The 14,051-nt window shown below is 42.4% G+C and overlaps 1 protein-coding gene across 1 annotated transcript; it reads right to left on the bottom strand.

The window, feature by feature from the left end:
• Positions 1-1,239: 1,239 nt before the first annotated feature.
• aldh9a1a.1 (aldehyde dehydrogenase 9 family, member A1a, tandem duplicate 1) lies at positions 1,240-13,852 on the bottom strand (the record flags this gene model as incomplete). The annotated part of the gene is made up of 11 exons (XM_007895637.2): positions 1,240-1,613; positions 1,724-1,836; positions 2,645-2,786; positions 4,046-4,133; positions 4,835-5,023; positions 5,691-5,831; positions 6,582-6,778; positions 8,172-8,306; positions 9,794-9,923; positions 12,346-12,491; positions 13,579-13,852. Coding segments are annotated over 11 exons (1,650 nt in total), but the record flags the coding sequence as incomplete, so codon positions are not given.
• Positions 13,853-14,051: the final 199 nt, after the last annotated feature.

Genomic DNA, 14,051 nt, shown 5'->3' with positions numbered 1-14,051 from the left:
CTCGCATTTAGATAGCACAGTTCACATATCATTGCTTGAGATGAAATCTGCCCACTCCAAAGTTATATCATACTGCCTGAAAATGTACTTCAGTTTTAAGAATGAATTGTTTTTTCCAACTACAATGACAACTATTCTTAGATTCCTATAATACAGGTCATTGATGGCACTAAATTCCTTAATTTTTTATTCATAAACATTTACAGCTGATACTGATGCTCACAGCCGACATAAGCTTAATTCTATGATAAAACCAGATGAATTTTCTGTCACCTCCAGTGTGCCTTGTTTAAAATCATAAGAAGATGTAATACAGATAACCAGTTCAGCAATTCGAAAACACTATTTTGAAATAGGTCTCATGGAAGATTGAAATTAGATTTTAGTTTTGGCATGGATACAAGTTTTATAATCTAGGTTGATTGTATAACCTTCTCTAACCCATTCTTTCCCAGGAACTAAGTGTCTGGAATTATGTATCACTGTCTGTTCATTCAACTATCTACAAGTATTTATCATTCAAACTTGGCGTCACGGAAGCATTTGTTGAATGCAGCTTTTCAATTACCAGCCAGAGGGGGAAACATAGTCTGAATTTTCAGGCACCAAACTTCCACAGACCATTTCCTGTCAGATCTACCTTTGCCTCTTGATTGAGATGCCATTGCCCAGCAAACAAAACATTAAAATAATCCTTGTATATAGTTCAGCTCCTTATCACTTTGCTGAAATGTCTGAAAGCACGCCATTTGCTGTAGAGTGTACACAAATAAGAGCATCATTTGTTGGATGCACTCCTGGAGCAAACCATTATGTCTTTTATGGCCCACATGTGAGAGGAGCCTTTGCCAGTGCATCTGTTGCTGTTCACCCCTAGTTAAATAGCAGAACTGGGGAAAAAAAGCTAGAAGCAGAGTTGTACCTCCCAGCCTCCATTTACTGTTCCTTCAGTACCTGTCAATTGAGTTGATCAAAATGTCTAAAGTCTTGTGAATGTGTGCAGCATATGACCATGAACCACAAGCACCTGTATCTCCTGCTCTGCTTACCTGACTGAAGTTCAAAGTTTAAGCAAGGGGGATACTGAACTCTCAGCTCCTCTGCTTGTGAGTCACAGTCTGTGATGTGTGAAAATGTAACGTACATTTACTCTTTTCAACCTAAACTCCTGACGAGTCAAGTAGAAGAAAATCAGCTTACACAACATGCAATGGTTTCAAAAGGAAATAGACAGCAGAGTAAATAACAATACCGATCATTTAATAGATGGGCCCAAATGCAATCAAACAGAGTCAACATAACTTGAGCCTTCAGCTGCACTAACTGCAGGATACCATGTACACAGTCCACAACTTTCTGCGCACTGCCAAATCAGAAGATTCAGAACACAGTAATACATGGTTAACGTCTCATAATTTTCAAGAATAGGATATCGACTAGAAATGTTCATTCATCCCACGCCACAGTACCTTGATCTCCACGCTGAACAAACGTTAAAGGAGGAAATTTTGCCGGACCTCAGATTATTTTTTCCAGATCTCCCATTTCCACATAAACGCTCTTTAACTGCGAATAATATTCGAGTGCCGCCGTTCCATTTTCTCTTCCAAACCCTGAAAAAAAATTGGTTTTAAAATTGGTAAAAGGTATCTCAAAATGACTTCTTTCTTTAAAACAAAAAGCACTGTTAATATCCCGAAAAGGTGGGAGAAGTTATTCCCACCTGACATTTTGTAACCTCCGAAAGGTATCTCAATAGGGTTGACATTGTAGTTGTTTATGAAGCATATTCCTGCTTCCAAAGCAGCTGCTATGCGATGAGCTCGAGCAAGATCCCTGAAAAACAGGAAATTATGCAACTAATTTGTAAATCTCACTGCTCCCCAACAATCATTATAAAACAGAATCAGATGTCAGACATTAAAAGATTTGGAGAACGAGCAGGAAGGATATGGTTGGACTAACTGGTTCCTGTGGGGGAGATATGATGGGCCGAACAGCATGTTTGTTCATTGTAGTATTGCCCGAGTCAAAGAGGGAGGCAAGCTGAGCAAGCTCACTGCTTTCTGATGTCTATCTGCTAGCTTTGTCTAAATTCGAAGTGCAAAAAATATTTACCGTCATTCATCAAAAAAAAACTCCTCTGGGCACTTTTTAAAGAGTATTGATCACCTGTACAGCCCAGAAACTAACTTACTCAACTTTTTGTTGAACCCACTCCTGACTACAGAGCTTTTAACTGAAACGCTGTTTCCAAAGGGTTTCGATCTTTAACAAGAGAGATAAAATACTTCCACGTTGGAAGAATTTAGTGACTTAATGGAGAAAACACAATGCTTAGCCAAACAAATTAGACTAAGGCTACTGGGTGAAAGATTGGTTTTAAACAGGAAAGCACGCAAGCAGAGAGCAATGTGATGTAATTCTTAACTCTGTTAAACCCACACAAGCTTGTTATTCTGCTAAGAGTAAATGATGCATGCAATATGTGTAGGAGAGTGCCCCTCAACTAACTCACTGTAGAATAAAGAAATAAGTAGCGCCTTGGGACATCCTCCCGACGTGAAAGACGCTATACAAATGTAATTTTGTTGTTGTTGTTAAAGCACGGTCTCATTCTCTGAAAAAACATGAGGTGATGTACCTCGTGAAGACCCCCGCTGCCAAACCAAACTCAGTATCATTCGCTCTCTTTAGAACCTCCTCCTCAGTATCAAACGGCAGGATTGACATAACTGGTCCAAATATTTCCTCTTTAACACAGGTCATGTCATCTCTGCAGTCTCCTGTACACACAGATTGTTAATTATTATAAACGTTTTCACCACAACAGAAAATACAGATTTCATTATTTTTCAATGAAGGCTTTTCCTCTCTGTCAGCAGGAAGCATTCTCCAGTCAATAGGAAAGGACATAAGACCTGCTTCTCCTTCTCTGGAGGTTTATCCTATCACTGTTATCCCAGACAGCAGGGAGCACGCAAGAGTAAGTAGGTGTATGGGAGCAGATGGGGGGATGGGGTGGGAAAGGGTTGCGCTCACAGTGTGGAGAAGTAACAGCCTGTACCTCTCAATACAAAGGCCTGATAATGCGATGAAGAATGTGTACATTGGCTGAGAGCATGTGATCTGAAGGAAGGTGATTTGTATTGAGTGAAATTATCAGCAAAAGAGCAATAGCACTAAGAAAACAATAAGCAATTAATGACTTAAAAATGCTGATGCTTAGCAAATAAAAAATGGTTAAGCTTCACCTTTGTATCGGAGGCAAAATTCCAGAAATGTAATGACTGTACTAACCAGTATCTTATCTAAACATACATTTACAGCAGGACACACCTTTCAGCCTAGCCTGTATTTCAGAAAATCTCCATTGGCACTGTGCTACTCAATTGACATATTTCAACACTGCAAGAATACTCTCTTTAATTTGTGTAAATCATGCTCCTCTGAGTTCACTACAATTCACTACAATTATTCAGATAGTTTGGTTATGGCATAAAAGGGTATTATGTATTACGCTTTATTCTTTCTATGGTTATTTGGATTGCCAAAGTAAACTAAACTTGGTTTGCCACCCAAAGCTGTATAAAGGGAACGTAGACCAACTCAGGGCTGTTGGGGCATGGAATACCCTGCCAAATAAAGTGGAAGAGGCAGTCTATTGTGGGATTCAAGAAGGAGGTAGATGGGTATATGAGGGATAGAGGCTTGTAGGGGTATGGGGATAAAGCAAGGCAATGAAATTGAATGAACACACGCTGTAAATTTCTATGATTCTATAGCACTGTCCCAAACAGAGAGACAGGTTTGCATTTTTGACCAATACTAAGATTAATTTGTGGAATCACTTTCATTTATCTTCTATTTCAAACCTTGTAAGTGGTTTAATTGAGAGCCAGAACCACTCAAGGAACACGGGTGTTTTCTGTGACTACAAAGATCAATCCACACCAATAAAATGGTTCAAACATTTAGGAGTGTTTCTACGTTCTTTTGCAGTAATTACTTGAAATAGGTGGCTAAGTGAGGAGTAATACTGTACCTAGAACACAGGGAGACATGTAATATCCTCCTTTCAATTTTGAATCTTGAGGAACAAAAGGCTCTCCACCACACATGACATTTGCTCCCTATAAAATGAGAATCAAGATAGTGTCAGACAAAGTAGGATCTAATGCCCAAAACAACATAAATCAAAAATCGACTTGTGAGCACAAGTACTGCTACCCCGGCTGAGATCAGCTTATTCAGCAAACAATCCGCATGGATCCTGGGACCTCATAGGGCTGTTTCACTCAATTTCACACCAGGCAGCGATTTTACCAACCGAGCCATTTGGTACTGCCTTTGCCAGTGATTGGAAGGTGACATTCACACATTGTCACAAATCTCCCACCTCCACTTGCTTTATGTATAATGTACATACCAGCCTACTCCTTCCATAGAGGAAACCAACCCAATTGATGAGCTCATCCTCCCACTCATCCCCTTAAGAAACAACTTCGAAGTTGAATGTCAATCGTAAGGAAGAACAAAACCATAATTTCTCTGTACATGTACGTAGAACACATATTTGAGGTGATGAGGTATCAGTATCTATTCAGAGTTGACAAATGAGGGACTGGAATCAAAATCTAAATTTTTAGTACCTTTTGGACTTCCGAAACTCTGCTGTCCAGCGCCTTGGTGCGTCCTCCCGACATGAAAGGCGCTATACAAATGTAATTTTGTTGTTGTGGTTGTTCCAAACATTTCAACTCAATGTACATTGATATTCAACTCAAAAAATTAACAACTGTCCTCACCCAGAACTGATGGAATACCTTCATACCTCTTCCTTGGCCTGTTTCACATAGGACAGCACACGATCCAGGTGTGGTCGACTGATGAGTCCTCCCATTCGGGTATCTTCCAACAGAGGATCCCCAATTTTCATTGCTTTGGCTCTCGCCACAACCTTTTCCACAAACTTTGGCAGCACATTCTTCTGTACAAATACCCTGGTGCCATTGCTGCAAACCTGAAACAAAAGATACATCATTACTGCACCGGTAAACATTATTTCTACTCCACTATCACTTCCATTCTCCTCAAGTTAACAAAGAACCTGACATCTGTATAAATAATATATATATTAAAAATATATTTGCAATATTATTTGTAAAAAAAAGATTATACATACTTGACCTCACCACTTATGTGATCTTCTCCAGTCCTACATTCTGGTCCAATATGCTTCACTCTTCTGGCTCACTGACCACTCTGCTCCACAATCAATGGCCATGCCTTCAGGCCCCATGAATTCTCTTACAAAATCTTGTTAAGCCTTGCCTTGTTAAATCCATCTCTACTTTAATGGAAAAAAATCCTCCCAAAAGACACACCTTTTTGACTATGTCTTTGTCCACACTTTTAAATCTCTCATTTTCCCATCTCAGGTCCACCATTACTTTTTGCCAAATGTTTTATGGATTTTATTTTATGTGAAAAGTGCTTAATAAAGTTGTTATTCCTGTCAACCTATGAAATAATAATACTAATCCTTGCATTTGATCTGAGTTGCACCCAGTGCCAGGAGAAAGCAATCAAATGCATTCAGGGAGACAAAAATGGTCTCCAAAAGAGGCACAGAGCAAATCTGAACTGACTCAGGACTAGTCAAACTGGATTCACTACAGATTACATACCTCTCCCTGGCTTAAAAAGTTTGCCAGCATGGCACCTGTCACTGCATTTTCCAAATCAGAGTCTGAGAAAATAATAAGCGGCGATTTCCCACCAAGCTCCATTGTGATGTGTTTCATCGTCTTTGCTGATGCTTCCATGATCTAGGTTTGGAGCAAAGAGGGAGCGAAAGAGATGGTTGTTAAATATGGTTGCATGGATAAGACACTGTCACCTTACGAGTAAAAAAAAGGAATTTACCAGAATTTCACGATTGTAGCTCAAGGTTCAAGGTTCTTAATTATCTTAATTGTAAGTTTGGCTCAGAAGGGAGCATTGCCTCTGGCTCAAAGTTGTGCATTCAAGCCCAACATTGGAATTTGAGTAATTCCAGTGCAGCACTACATTGTCAATACATTATCTTCTAGCTGAGATGTTAAACCAAGGCCCTGTCCCTTCAAGTGGACATTAAGGACTACTTAATAGTCTTTTGGGCATTAGTCCTCCAAATAAATTGCTCCTTCACCTCAGGGCTGTTTGTGGGACCTTGCTGCCTCAGATTGCTGCTGGGTTTGTGGTTTACACAATTCCCCCTGAGCAGAGACTGGCAAAATTACTAATAGCTAAGAAACACAGCAAATTAGATTCCAATTTGAAGAATCAACATGTTGCCCCAAGTGGTTAGAAAACCAATTAACCAATTCAATAGGAATTGCAGTAATACAATAGTTGCTTTGCCTGGAGTACGTATGTAGTTTTGTAACCTAGCTATTCCAGATTCTGCTTGGTTCTGTCTTCACCGCTTTAACAATAAATTACATTTATATGGCGCCTTTCACGTCGGAAGGAGAGTTAAGGGTTTGTACCTGAGCTGGGGGTTGGAATCAAGAGGGGTGGACGGAAGGGGGCTTTACCTTCACTCCAACAGGGACACTGCCAGTAAAGGAAACCTTTGCTACAGCTGGGTGTTTACATAAAAGCTCTCCTGTTTCTACTGCCCCTTGAACCACGTTGAACAGCCCATCAGGTACTCCAGCTTGTGTGTAGATCTCAGCCAGCATCACTGTAGTTAAAGGAGTCATGGGAGAAGGCTTGAAAATCATGGCGTTTCCTGTTAGGACAGAAAGTTACGCTTACTGTACTTTTGTATATTTTATCTTTGGTGAATAAAAGGATAATAAAAGATGCAGGATGGGGTGGGGAGACTTATGTGTTATATACTGGAGTAACATCCATAGATTAATAAGTATTGCACCAGCTCGGTGAAGGACATTCCCTTTTCTACATCGTCTTGAGTACTCAGTTCTCTTCAGATATGTTTAGCAGCAACAGTGATAACCCTGTCTGTGGTTAGCGGTTAGGCAGAGCATGCAATTAACTTTACACAGTGAAGAACACCTAAATGACAAAACCCTAAATCGTTTCCTAGTGATAAAATCAAAGCCAATGACAGGAAATGTTTGATTCCCTAAGGGCACGTGGTATAAGTGTTGTCTGTACCGTATCAATAAAAAAATTTAAATTAAGCTAAAAATTAGAACTTTAAAGTGTTTTCCTAAGGTTATATGTTAGTCAGCTGTGAATTTTTAGACTGCAGATAAGCCTGGCTATAAAAGTGATGAGCACCCATCATGGTTAGGCTAATACAAATGATATAATATTTTACATCGCTCCTTACAGTCACTGTTAGATTATTTTAATAATGTGTCCAAAGGACTCTTCCATAGTATAGGAATTTGAAATTGCCTGTGCAAGAGAGCCATGGAAATATAGGGGTCCGTTTATTAATTAAGAAATTATTTCTTATTTAGGAAATCCGAGTGTGGATTCTTTCTACTACCTACTTCATGTACGTCACTCTGAAAATAGTTTGAGCAATTTAAGAGTGGCGCTCCAGCAGGGCAGCGTCACGAACGTGTGGATTTCTTAATTGACAAATCCTTTCAGAAATGCCGCGAAACTTTACCCCCTTAATATTGATCAGTCGATTCAAGAGCCCACTTACAAAAACAGAGCATTTACTGTGAAGCGCTTTGAGATTTTTAGACATTATGAATGTTAATTCTTTCTTTCTTTTCTGGTGAATTGAATGACAAACACGGTGTGCGGTTGAGAAACACAGCCTTTGAACGTCGCAGCTTCAGCTAATTGTGTCTCTCCTCTTCTCCCTGCACGTCAAAGCTTCAGCAATGTAGAACAGTTTCCACTGTGATACGGCTTTCTGCAGCCACATAAAAAGAACATTGTTTTCACTGAGCAACTGAAAGAGGGAGGTGAAAGTCCTTCCCCCCCAAAGTAGAAACAAATGTTAATGTTTGATAGCTTCACGAATCAGTTGCAAAACACAACACTTGACATTGACCTGGGCTGGAGGGAGGGGGAGGGGGGCTAGGGGTAAACAATCCATATTGATTTTTTTTATTGTTTTAAGAAACAGGATTGGTTTCCTCACAAGAGGAAATAAAATTAGGAACAGAACCAGAGGAGATATTACGTGTCCTTACCACAGGCCAGCGCAGGTGCTGACTTCCAACAGGCAATCTGGAAAGGATAGTTCCAGGCGCCAATCCCCACACACACGCCAAGGGACTCCCTCCTCGTGTAAGCGAATGATCCTCCCGCAAGCTGAATGTGTTGTCCTGAAGGTTGGAAATAAAAGGGATTAGAAATAATAACAATAATCCTTGCAGAGCTGTACCTGCTGTTGTGCCGTCTCAAAGCACTTTCTAGGAATTTGCTGTCAAGTGTAGTGACTGATTTGTAGACAAATACATCAGCCAATTTGGGCATATAGTGTCCCACAAACAGCCATGAACTGAACGATCAACTTTATCTAGGGGGATTGTTGGCCAGGAGAAACTCCCTTCTCTTTTTGAGTAGTGGTATATTTAAAGTAATCTTTGCATTCGTTATAGAGTCTTATTACGCGGTCCAGATATTTCAAAGCGCATCACAGGGCATCCAGTAAAGTGGATTGATTGTGTGTTTGTGGGCGAAACGCGGCAGATAGTTGCGCACCGTAATGTTCCACAAACAGCTATGGAGTGAGTGACCAATTTTATTTGGTGAATTGTTGGTCAGGACAACGGGAAAAACTCCCTTCTCTTTTCAAATAGTGCCATGGAATCTTTAACATCCACCTGAACAGGCAAAAGGGACCTTGGTTTAAAGTCTCATCCGAAGGATGCTGATGGCACTTGATTATGATAATAATTACCTCTGATAATGAGGCACTTCCCCAGCACTACACTGGATTGTCTAGACCATGACCTCAAAGAACCTCTGTGAGATATGGGTCTTGAACCCCTAACCTTCTGGCTCAGAAGCAAGAGTGGTATCCACTGAGTCAGGCTGAACACTAGAGAAACGGCTCCTGGCAAATGGAGAAAAGTGCGCCCCAGAACCAACCACCACCCACAGAAGAGAAGAAAAAGTCATTGGTATTTTTTTTAACAAACGAAAGACAGCAATAAACGTAAAACAGAAAATGCCAGCTTGCTTTGGCAGAAATGAAGGAGGTGCGGGAGCGTCATTTATGTTTTATGATTTAATATTTAAGTGTCTGCATTACTTGGAGTTTGATGCCACGATGTGGCAGAGTGCAGTACTGTTCAGCTGTTTTTGTTATGGGAAAGAAGGAAAAACTCAATAGATAAAGAGGATTAAACAAAGTCAAGCAGAATTGGCCTTGATAAAGGTCCAATTTCTGTAAAGAGACTTCAGTCAAACATCTTTCATCTTGACTCAATTGATGTTCTCTATCCTCCGTTTGCAAGTTTGGCAGCAGGAGGTTGCATAGCTGGCCTTAGTGTGCTTGGACTAAGGAGAAGAAAACAACAATCTCTCTTGTGACAATCTCTCCCTCTCTCCTCCCACATCTCACTCCCAAAACTGAACATTGCTTTTTGTGCGAGGGCAGGCTCACACACATGACCCCAGCTCACACGTGATGTATGACCACTTGGGCGAGGCACAGGTGACTAGCCAGCACCCACTGAACCGTCTCCCCAGCGGTAAGCACCTCACGGAAAAGAGAGAAAATTTAAGCAGGGAATTTTTTTAAAAAAACATTGCTCTGCTCATGTTTCCAGGAGGCTTTGTACTTCCATTTTTCAGGGTTTCTTACCACCCAGTGTTGCAGCAGTACCAGCAAAGTATTGTATGGCCTGCCAGCCAGTGTCCACATCCATTCTGGACTCATAGATTGGTTTCCCAGTATTGACAGACTCTACAATCGCCAGATCTTCTCTCTGTTCCTGTATTGAAAAGACAGAACATTTTAATAAATTATTTGTGCAACTAACAATGGGACAAAGCAACATTTTCTTATTTCCTTACTTTGTCTCAAAAGCTTCAGTTTCTCCACCCATCCCCCCCCCCCCTTTCCCTTTCCGTCTCCATTTAATATTTCCCTTTTCCTACGTCCCACAGCCTAGCTCAGAGGCTAGTCAAGGAACCTGCCCCAAACCTTTACCACTGTTACAAGATACAAGAGAAGAGCCAAGTATCTCGACCACGGGCGTTCTCCTGCAGTCTTCTTACTGAGAGATTCATGCATAAACCTGTCCTTAAGGTGGGAAAAACAAAGAACAATGTGGATTTTCTTTTAAAATAGGTAACAATAATTGTCTATAAACAATTTTGCAGCTGAGTAGATTACAGATCAGACGCATTGATGCACCAGTTTGTAATTAGCTACATGAATGGCGTCTGAACACATTAATTGAATGCTTGGACTATGAGTGCTCTGGGATGCTACCCTGGTGAAGTGTGCTATATGAATGCAAGTTGTTGTTGTAAAGCATGTGTATGTGTTTGTGTGTGCATGCATGCACGCACTAATTCTACAAAAGTTATAAGTAACGACTTAACAGATACTGTACTTTTCTGAAGTTCCCACAGAGCTGCACATCAAAATGATTCTCAGGCTTCAGGAGAGGAAAAGGTAGAAGTGAGCAAAACGTATATATTTTGACTTGAAGGGGAAATGTTCACACTTTTTCATTGTGTTGTTTTACTTACACAGCACACTAGGGGCAACAGATCCCTCAAAATCACTGAAGAAACCAGTGGTGATGCATTGAAATTGCAACATCAGCACAATCCTGATGCTAGCAGCAATTTGTTCTCCACTAGAGTTTCACATTACAAAAAGAACACCTTGCATTTGATTCAGCCCCTTTCATGTCGGGAGGACTTCTCAAAGCGTTTCACATATATAAACACGATAAACTGTTGTGACTGTATTTTTAGACAAACATGGCAGTAGGGGCGGGGGAGGGTGGAGGACAGGTGGGGAACAACAAGATTTCATTTATAGAGCGCCTTTCACGTCGGGAGGACGTCCTAAGGCGCTGGGAAGCAGGGAGATCGAAAGTACGGTCGAAGAAGAGGGTCTTGAGATGGGTCTTGAAGGTGGCAAGGGAGTGGGCAAGACGGTGGGGCTACAGGATGGAGTTCCAGAGGGTGGGGGCAGAGTGGGTTAACCTCAATTTATCGGGCCACTACTGCAGGAAGCAGTACTCCCCAGCCCACTCTGGGGAGGAGCTCTCCATAGACCACATTTCCTTCTTCTGGGTTTACAATGATCAAACATCTTTGAACACTCCCTCTATGTATGCAAGAAGACCCAGATCGATTTTAAATGCTATAATAGGTCCTCCGATTTAAATCCGTTGCTTAAAATCATCTAAAAAACAGTCAAAATAACAGTTGAAGAAAAAACATTTGGGTCAAAGATCCATTCTGGTTCAATCTCCTGAACTGTTCGAGCTCAATTTCATCAGTTGACACAGTTTCTGTGACTCTACCCATCTTATACAATGTCCTATTGTTAAACTAGCTTATACTGTACAGCGTAATCTCTGTGGAGTCATTTTATTGCAAGGCAACAAATAAAAATAAAAAGTGAAGAATGAACTGCACAACATTCCTAAGTCATACATTTGCAATCTTTAGAACAAATCTCCTGCTCAAAATAACCAGCTACAAATACAGCAAAACTCACGTAAGTCGTATCAGTCGGGTCATAACATTTCATATGAGTTACGGGAAGTCCGAGTTGCAACAAACTGTATTAGTTTAATCGGATAAAATCCGATTTAATGAAAAATCTACCCTGCATGCTTGATTCTGCACATGGAGTCCTGTACCTCAGTGGTTAGAGCACTCGCCTCGCAAGCAAGAAACCTGAGTTTGATTCCCGGCAGGGCGAAACCTTGAGCAAGTTTTCCTTACTCCACACACCTGATAATAATCCCTCAGGTAAAAGAAACAATGATAAATTGGTCACTTTAATCCGTGACTGTTTGCGGGACACTGCTGTGCGCAATTGGCTGCCGTGTTTCGCCCACAAATATACACTCTTCACTTTACAGTATACTCTGTGAAGCGCTTTGAGACGTCTAGAAGACGTGATAAGGCTCTATATTAAAATGCAAGGATTATTATTATTAATTCAATGCAGCTGGTAAGTACACATGCAACATTTGATCACTGCAGCCAGTAAGTGTGCATGCGGTGACGGATCAAGACTATGTTTCCAGTTAGGAGATGATACAACTGGTGCAAAGAAATTGAAGCGGTTTTGATCGGAAATTGAATGGGACTTGGGTGCATGTACGACTTAGGTGATCATACGATTTATGAAGAGAAGGATTTCTGCCAGTTTTACTGTACCCTTATGAGTCTTGCTGCTTCAAGCAAGATGTGACTTCTTTCCAATCCAGACAGGCGGCTCCAGGTTGCATAAGCTCGCTTTGCACTCTGCAACGCAAGTTCTACTTCCTGTTGTCCTGAACAGATCAAGTTGCATATCACACGACCTACGAAAGCAGAATAAGCAAACAATAAGTCCTGAGGCACATCAAAAACAAAGACCCATCAACTTTGCTACTTTTGTGGACTCAAATCCCAAATCCAATCATAATCCATAAGATTACTCCACTCACTAACTGATCCTATTCAGAGTCTGTAGATTGGTGGGCGATGTTTTCTTTGGTCAGTGCTGTTCTAGAGGTTTGCATTTGGCCAATAACTGTCCTATTTCCACACTGGTTCCTAACTTGTCCAATGTACACAAGTTTTTACAGAAAGTGTTGGCTGGTTTCTTGACCATCGGGGGTTGGAGGAGCTGTTGTAGCCAAACCCACCCAGTGTCCACAAGCCACAACTTTCAGCAAGTATCAGTGGGTAGTCTCAAGAGTGGGGACTGCTATCCGACGATCTCTACTTGAGACTGCCGAGGGCAGGAATCAGACTCCATCTTGACGTCACCCTACAGTCAAATAGGCCGCTCCCAACTCTGAGGAGTGCCCATTCTGTAAGAGTTCCAGAGGGCGATAGTAGGTCTGTGCAAGTCTATCCAAAAGCCTTCCAGAGGGTGGGAGAAAAGTGTCAATAAAAGCAGTCCGCTGATAGCCAGGGCCAGGCTGTCAACAGAAGGGAGGGGAAATAATGAGCAACACCCTACGAGAAAGCAACTTCGAAATTAAGACCGAATTTAAGAATTTCTGCGTTGCTCTGCAATATTCTCTGCAGAAAATACTGTCTGGAACCAAGCGGGAACTTCTGATCCTGCAGCGGGGATGGGGGGGGGGGGGGGGGGGGGGGGAGCAAACATGATAAAAATAATAATTATCATAATAATCGTAATAATAATCTTTGCATTCGCTATGGCGCCTTATCGCCTCACCGAGGCGTCCCAAGGCGCTAAAACAGGAACCGCAGGGTGGCGTGACCGTGGCATTTATTTTGCGGGCGCGGCGTTAGCGGGATCCGCGCTCTTATTACTGTGAGCACGCGATGCGCTGGCTTACGCAGCGTTGCCCCGCACGCACCCCCCGCTCCCCCCACGCCCTTCCCCCAACCCCCCCACACCCTCCCCGCCTCCCCCACCCATCCGCTTTGCACCTGTAGCTGGCTCGTAGACCTGCTCGCTCCGTGCCGCCGAGTGCCCCGGGGAGGCGGGCCGGACCCGGCCCCCGTGCCGGTAGTTGAGGGGGTCCTTGAACTCCGCGGTGCCGGTGGAGGCGGCGCGCGGGTGGCACGGGGTCTGCAGGATGGCCGACCTGAGCCTGAGCCCAGCCCCAGCCCCGGCCCGACTGCCCTGGACAACATGGGGGCGGCCAGAGAGGAGGGACCGCAAAGACCTGTCGGTGTGGGGGGGTCTGTGCGGAACCAGAAGGCGTTGCAATTAAACACCGGGAGGTCCCCCCGAGGCTCAAACCAACTCTCAACGCCCCTCTCAGGGAGTCGCAGCCTCTGTGGCTACAATGTTGCTTCTCCTTCTTCCTTCCTTCTTCCTGCTCTCTCTCTCTCTCTCTCACTCACTCACTGGAGCTATTTATTGCCCCCAATATTTATTTCACTCACCCCCCCACCAC

The sequence above is a fragment of the Callorhinchus milii genome, unplaced genomic scaffold (assembly GCF_018977255.1).
Source record: "Callorhinchus milii isolate IMCB2004 unplaced genomic scaffold, IMCB_Cmil_1.0 Scaffold5, whole genome shotgun sequence".
NCBI classification, from domain to species: Eukaryota; Metazoa; Chordata; class Chondrichthyes; order Chimaeriformes; family Callorhinchidae; genus Callorhinchus; species Callorhinchus milii.
Note: the sequence above shows the minus strand (reverse complement) of the source record. Positions and strands in the feature narration are given on the sequence as shown.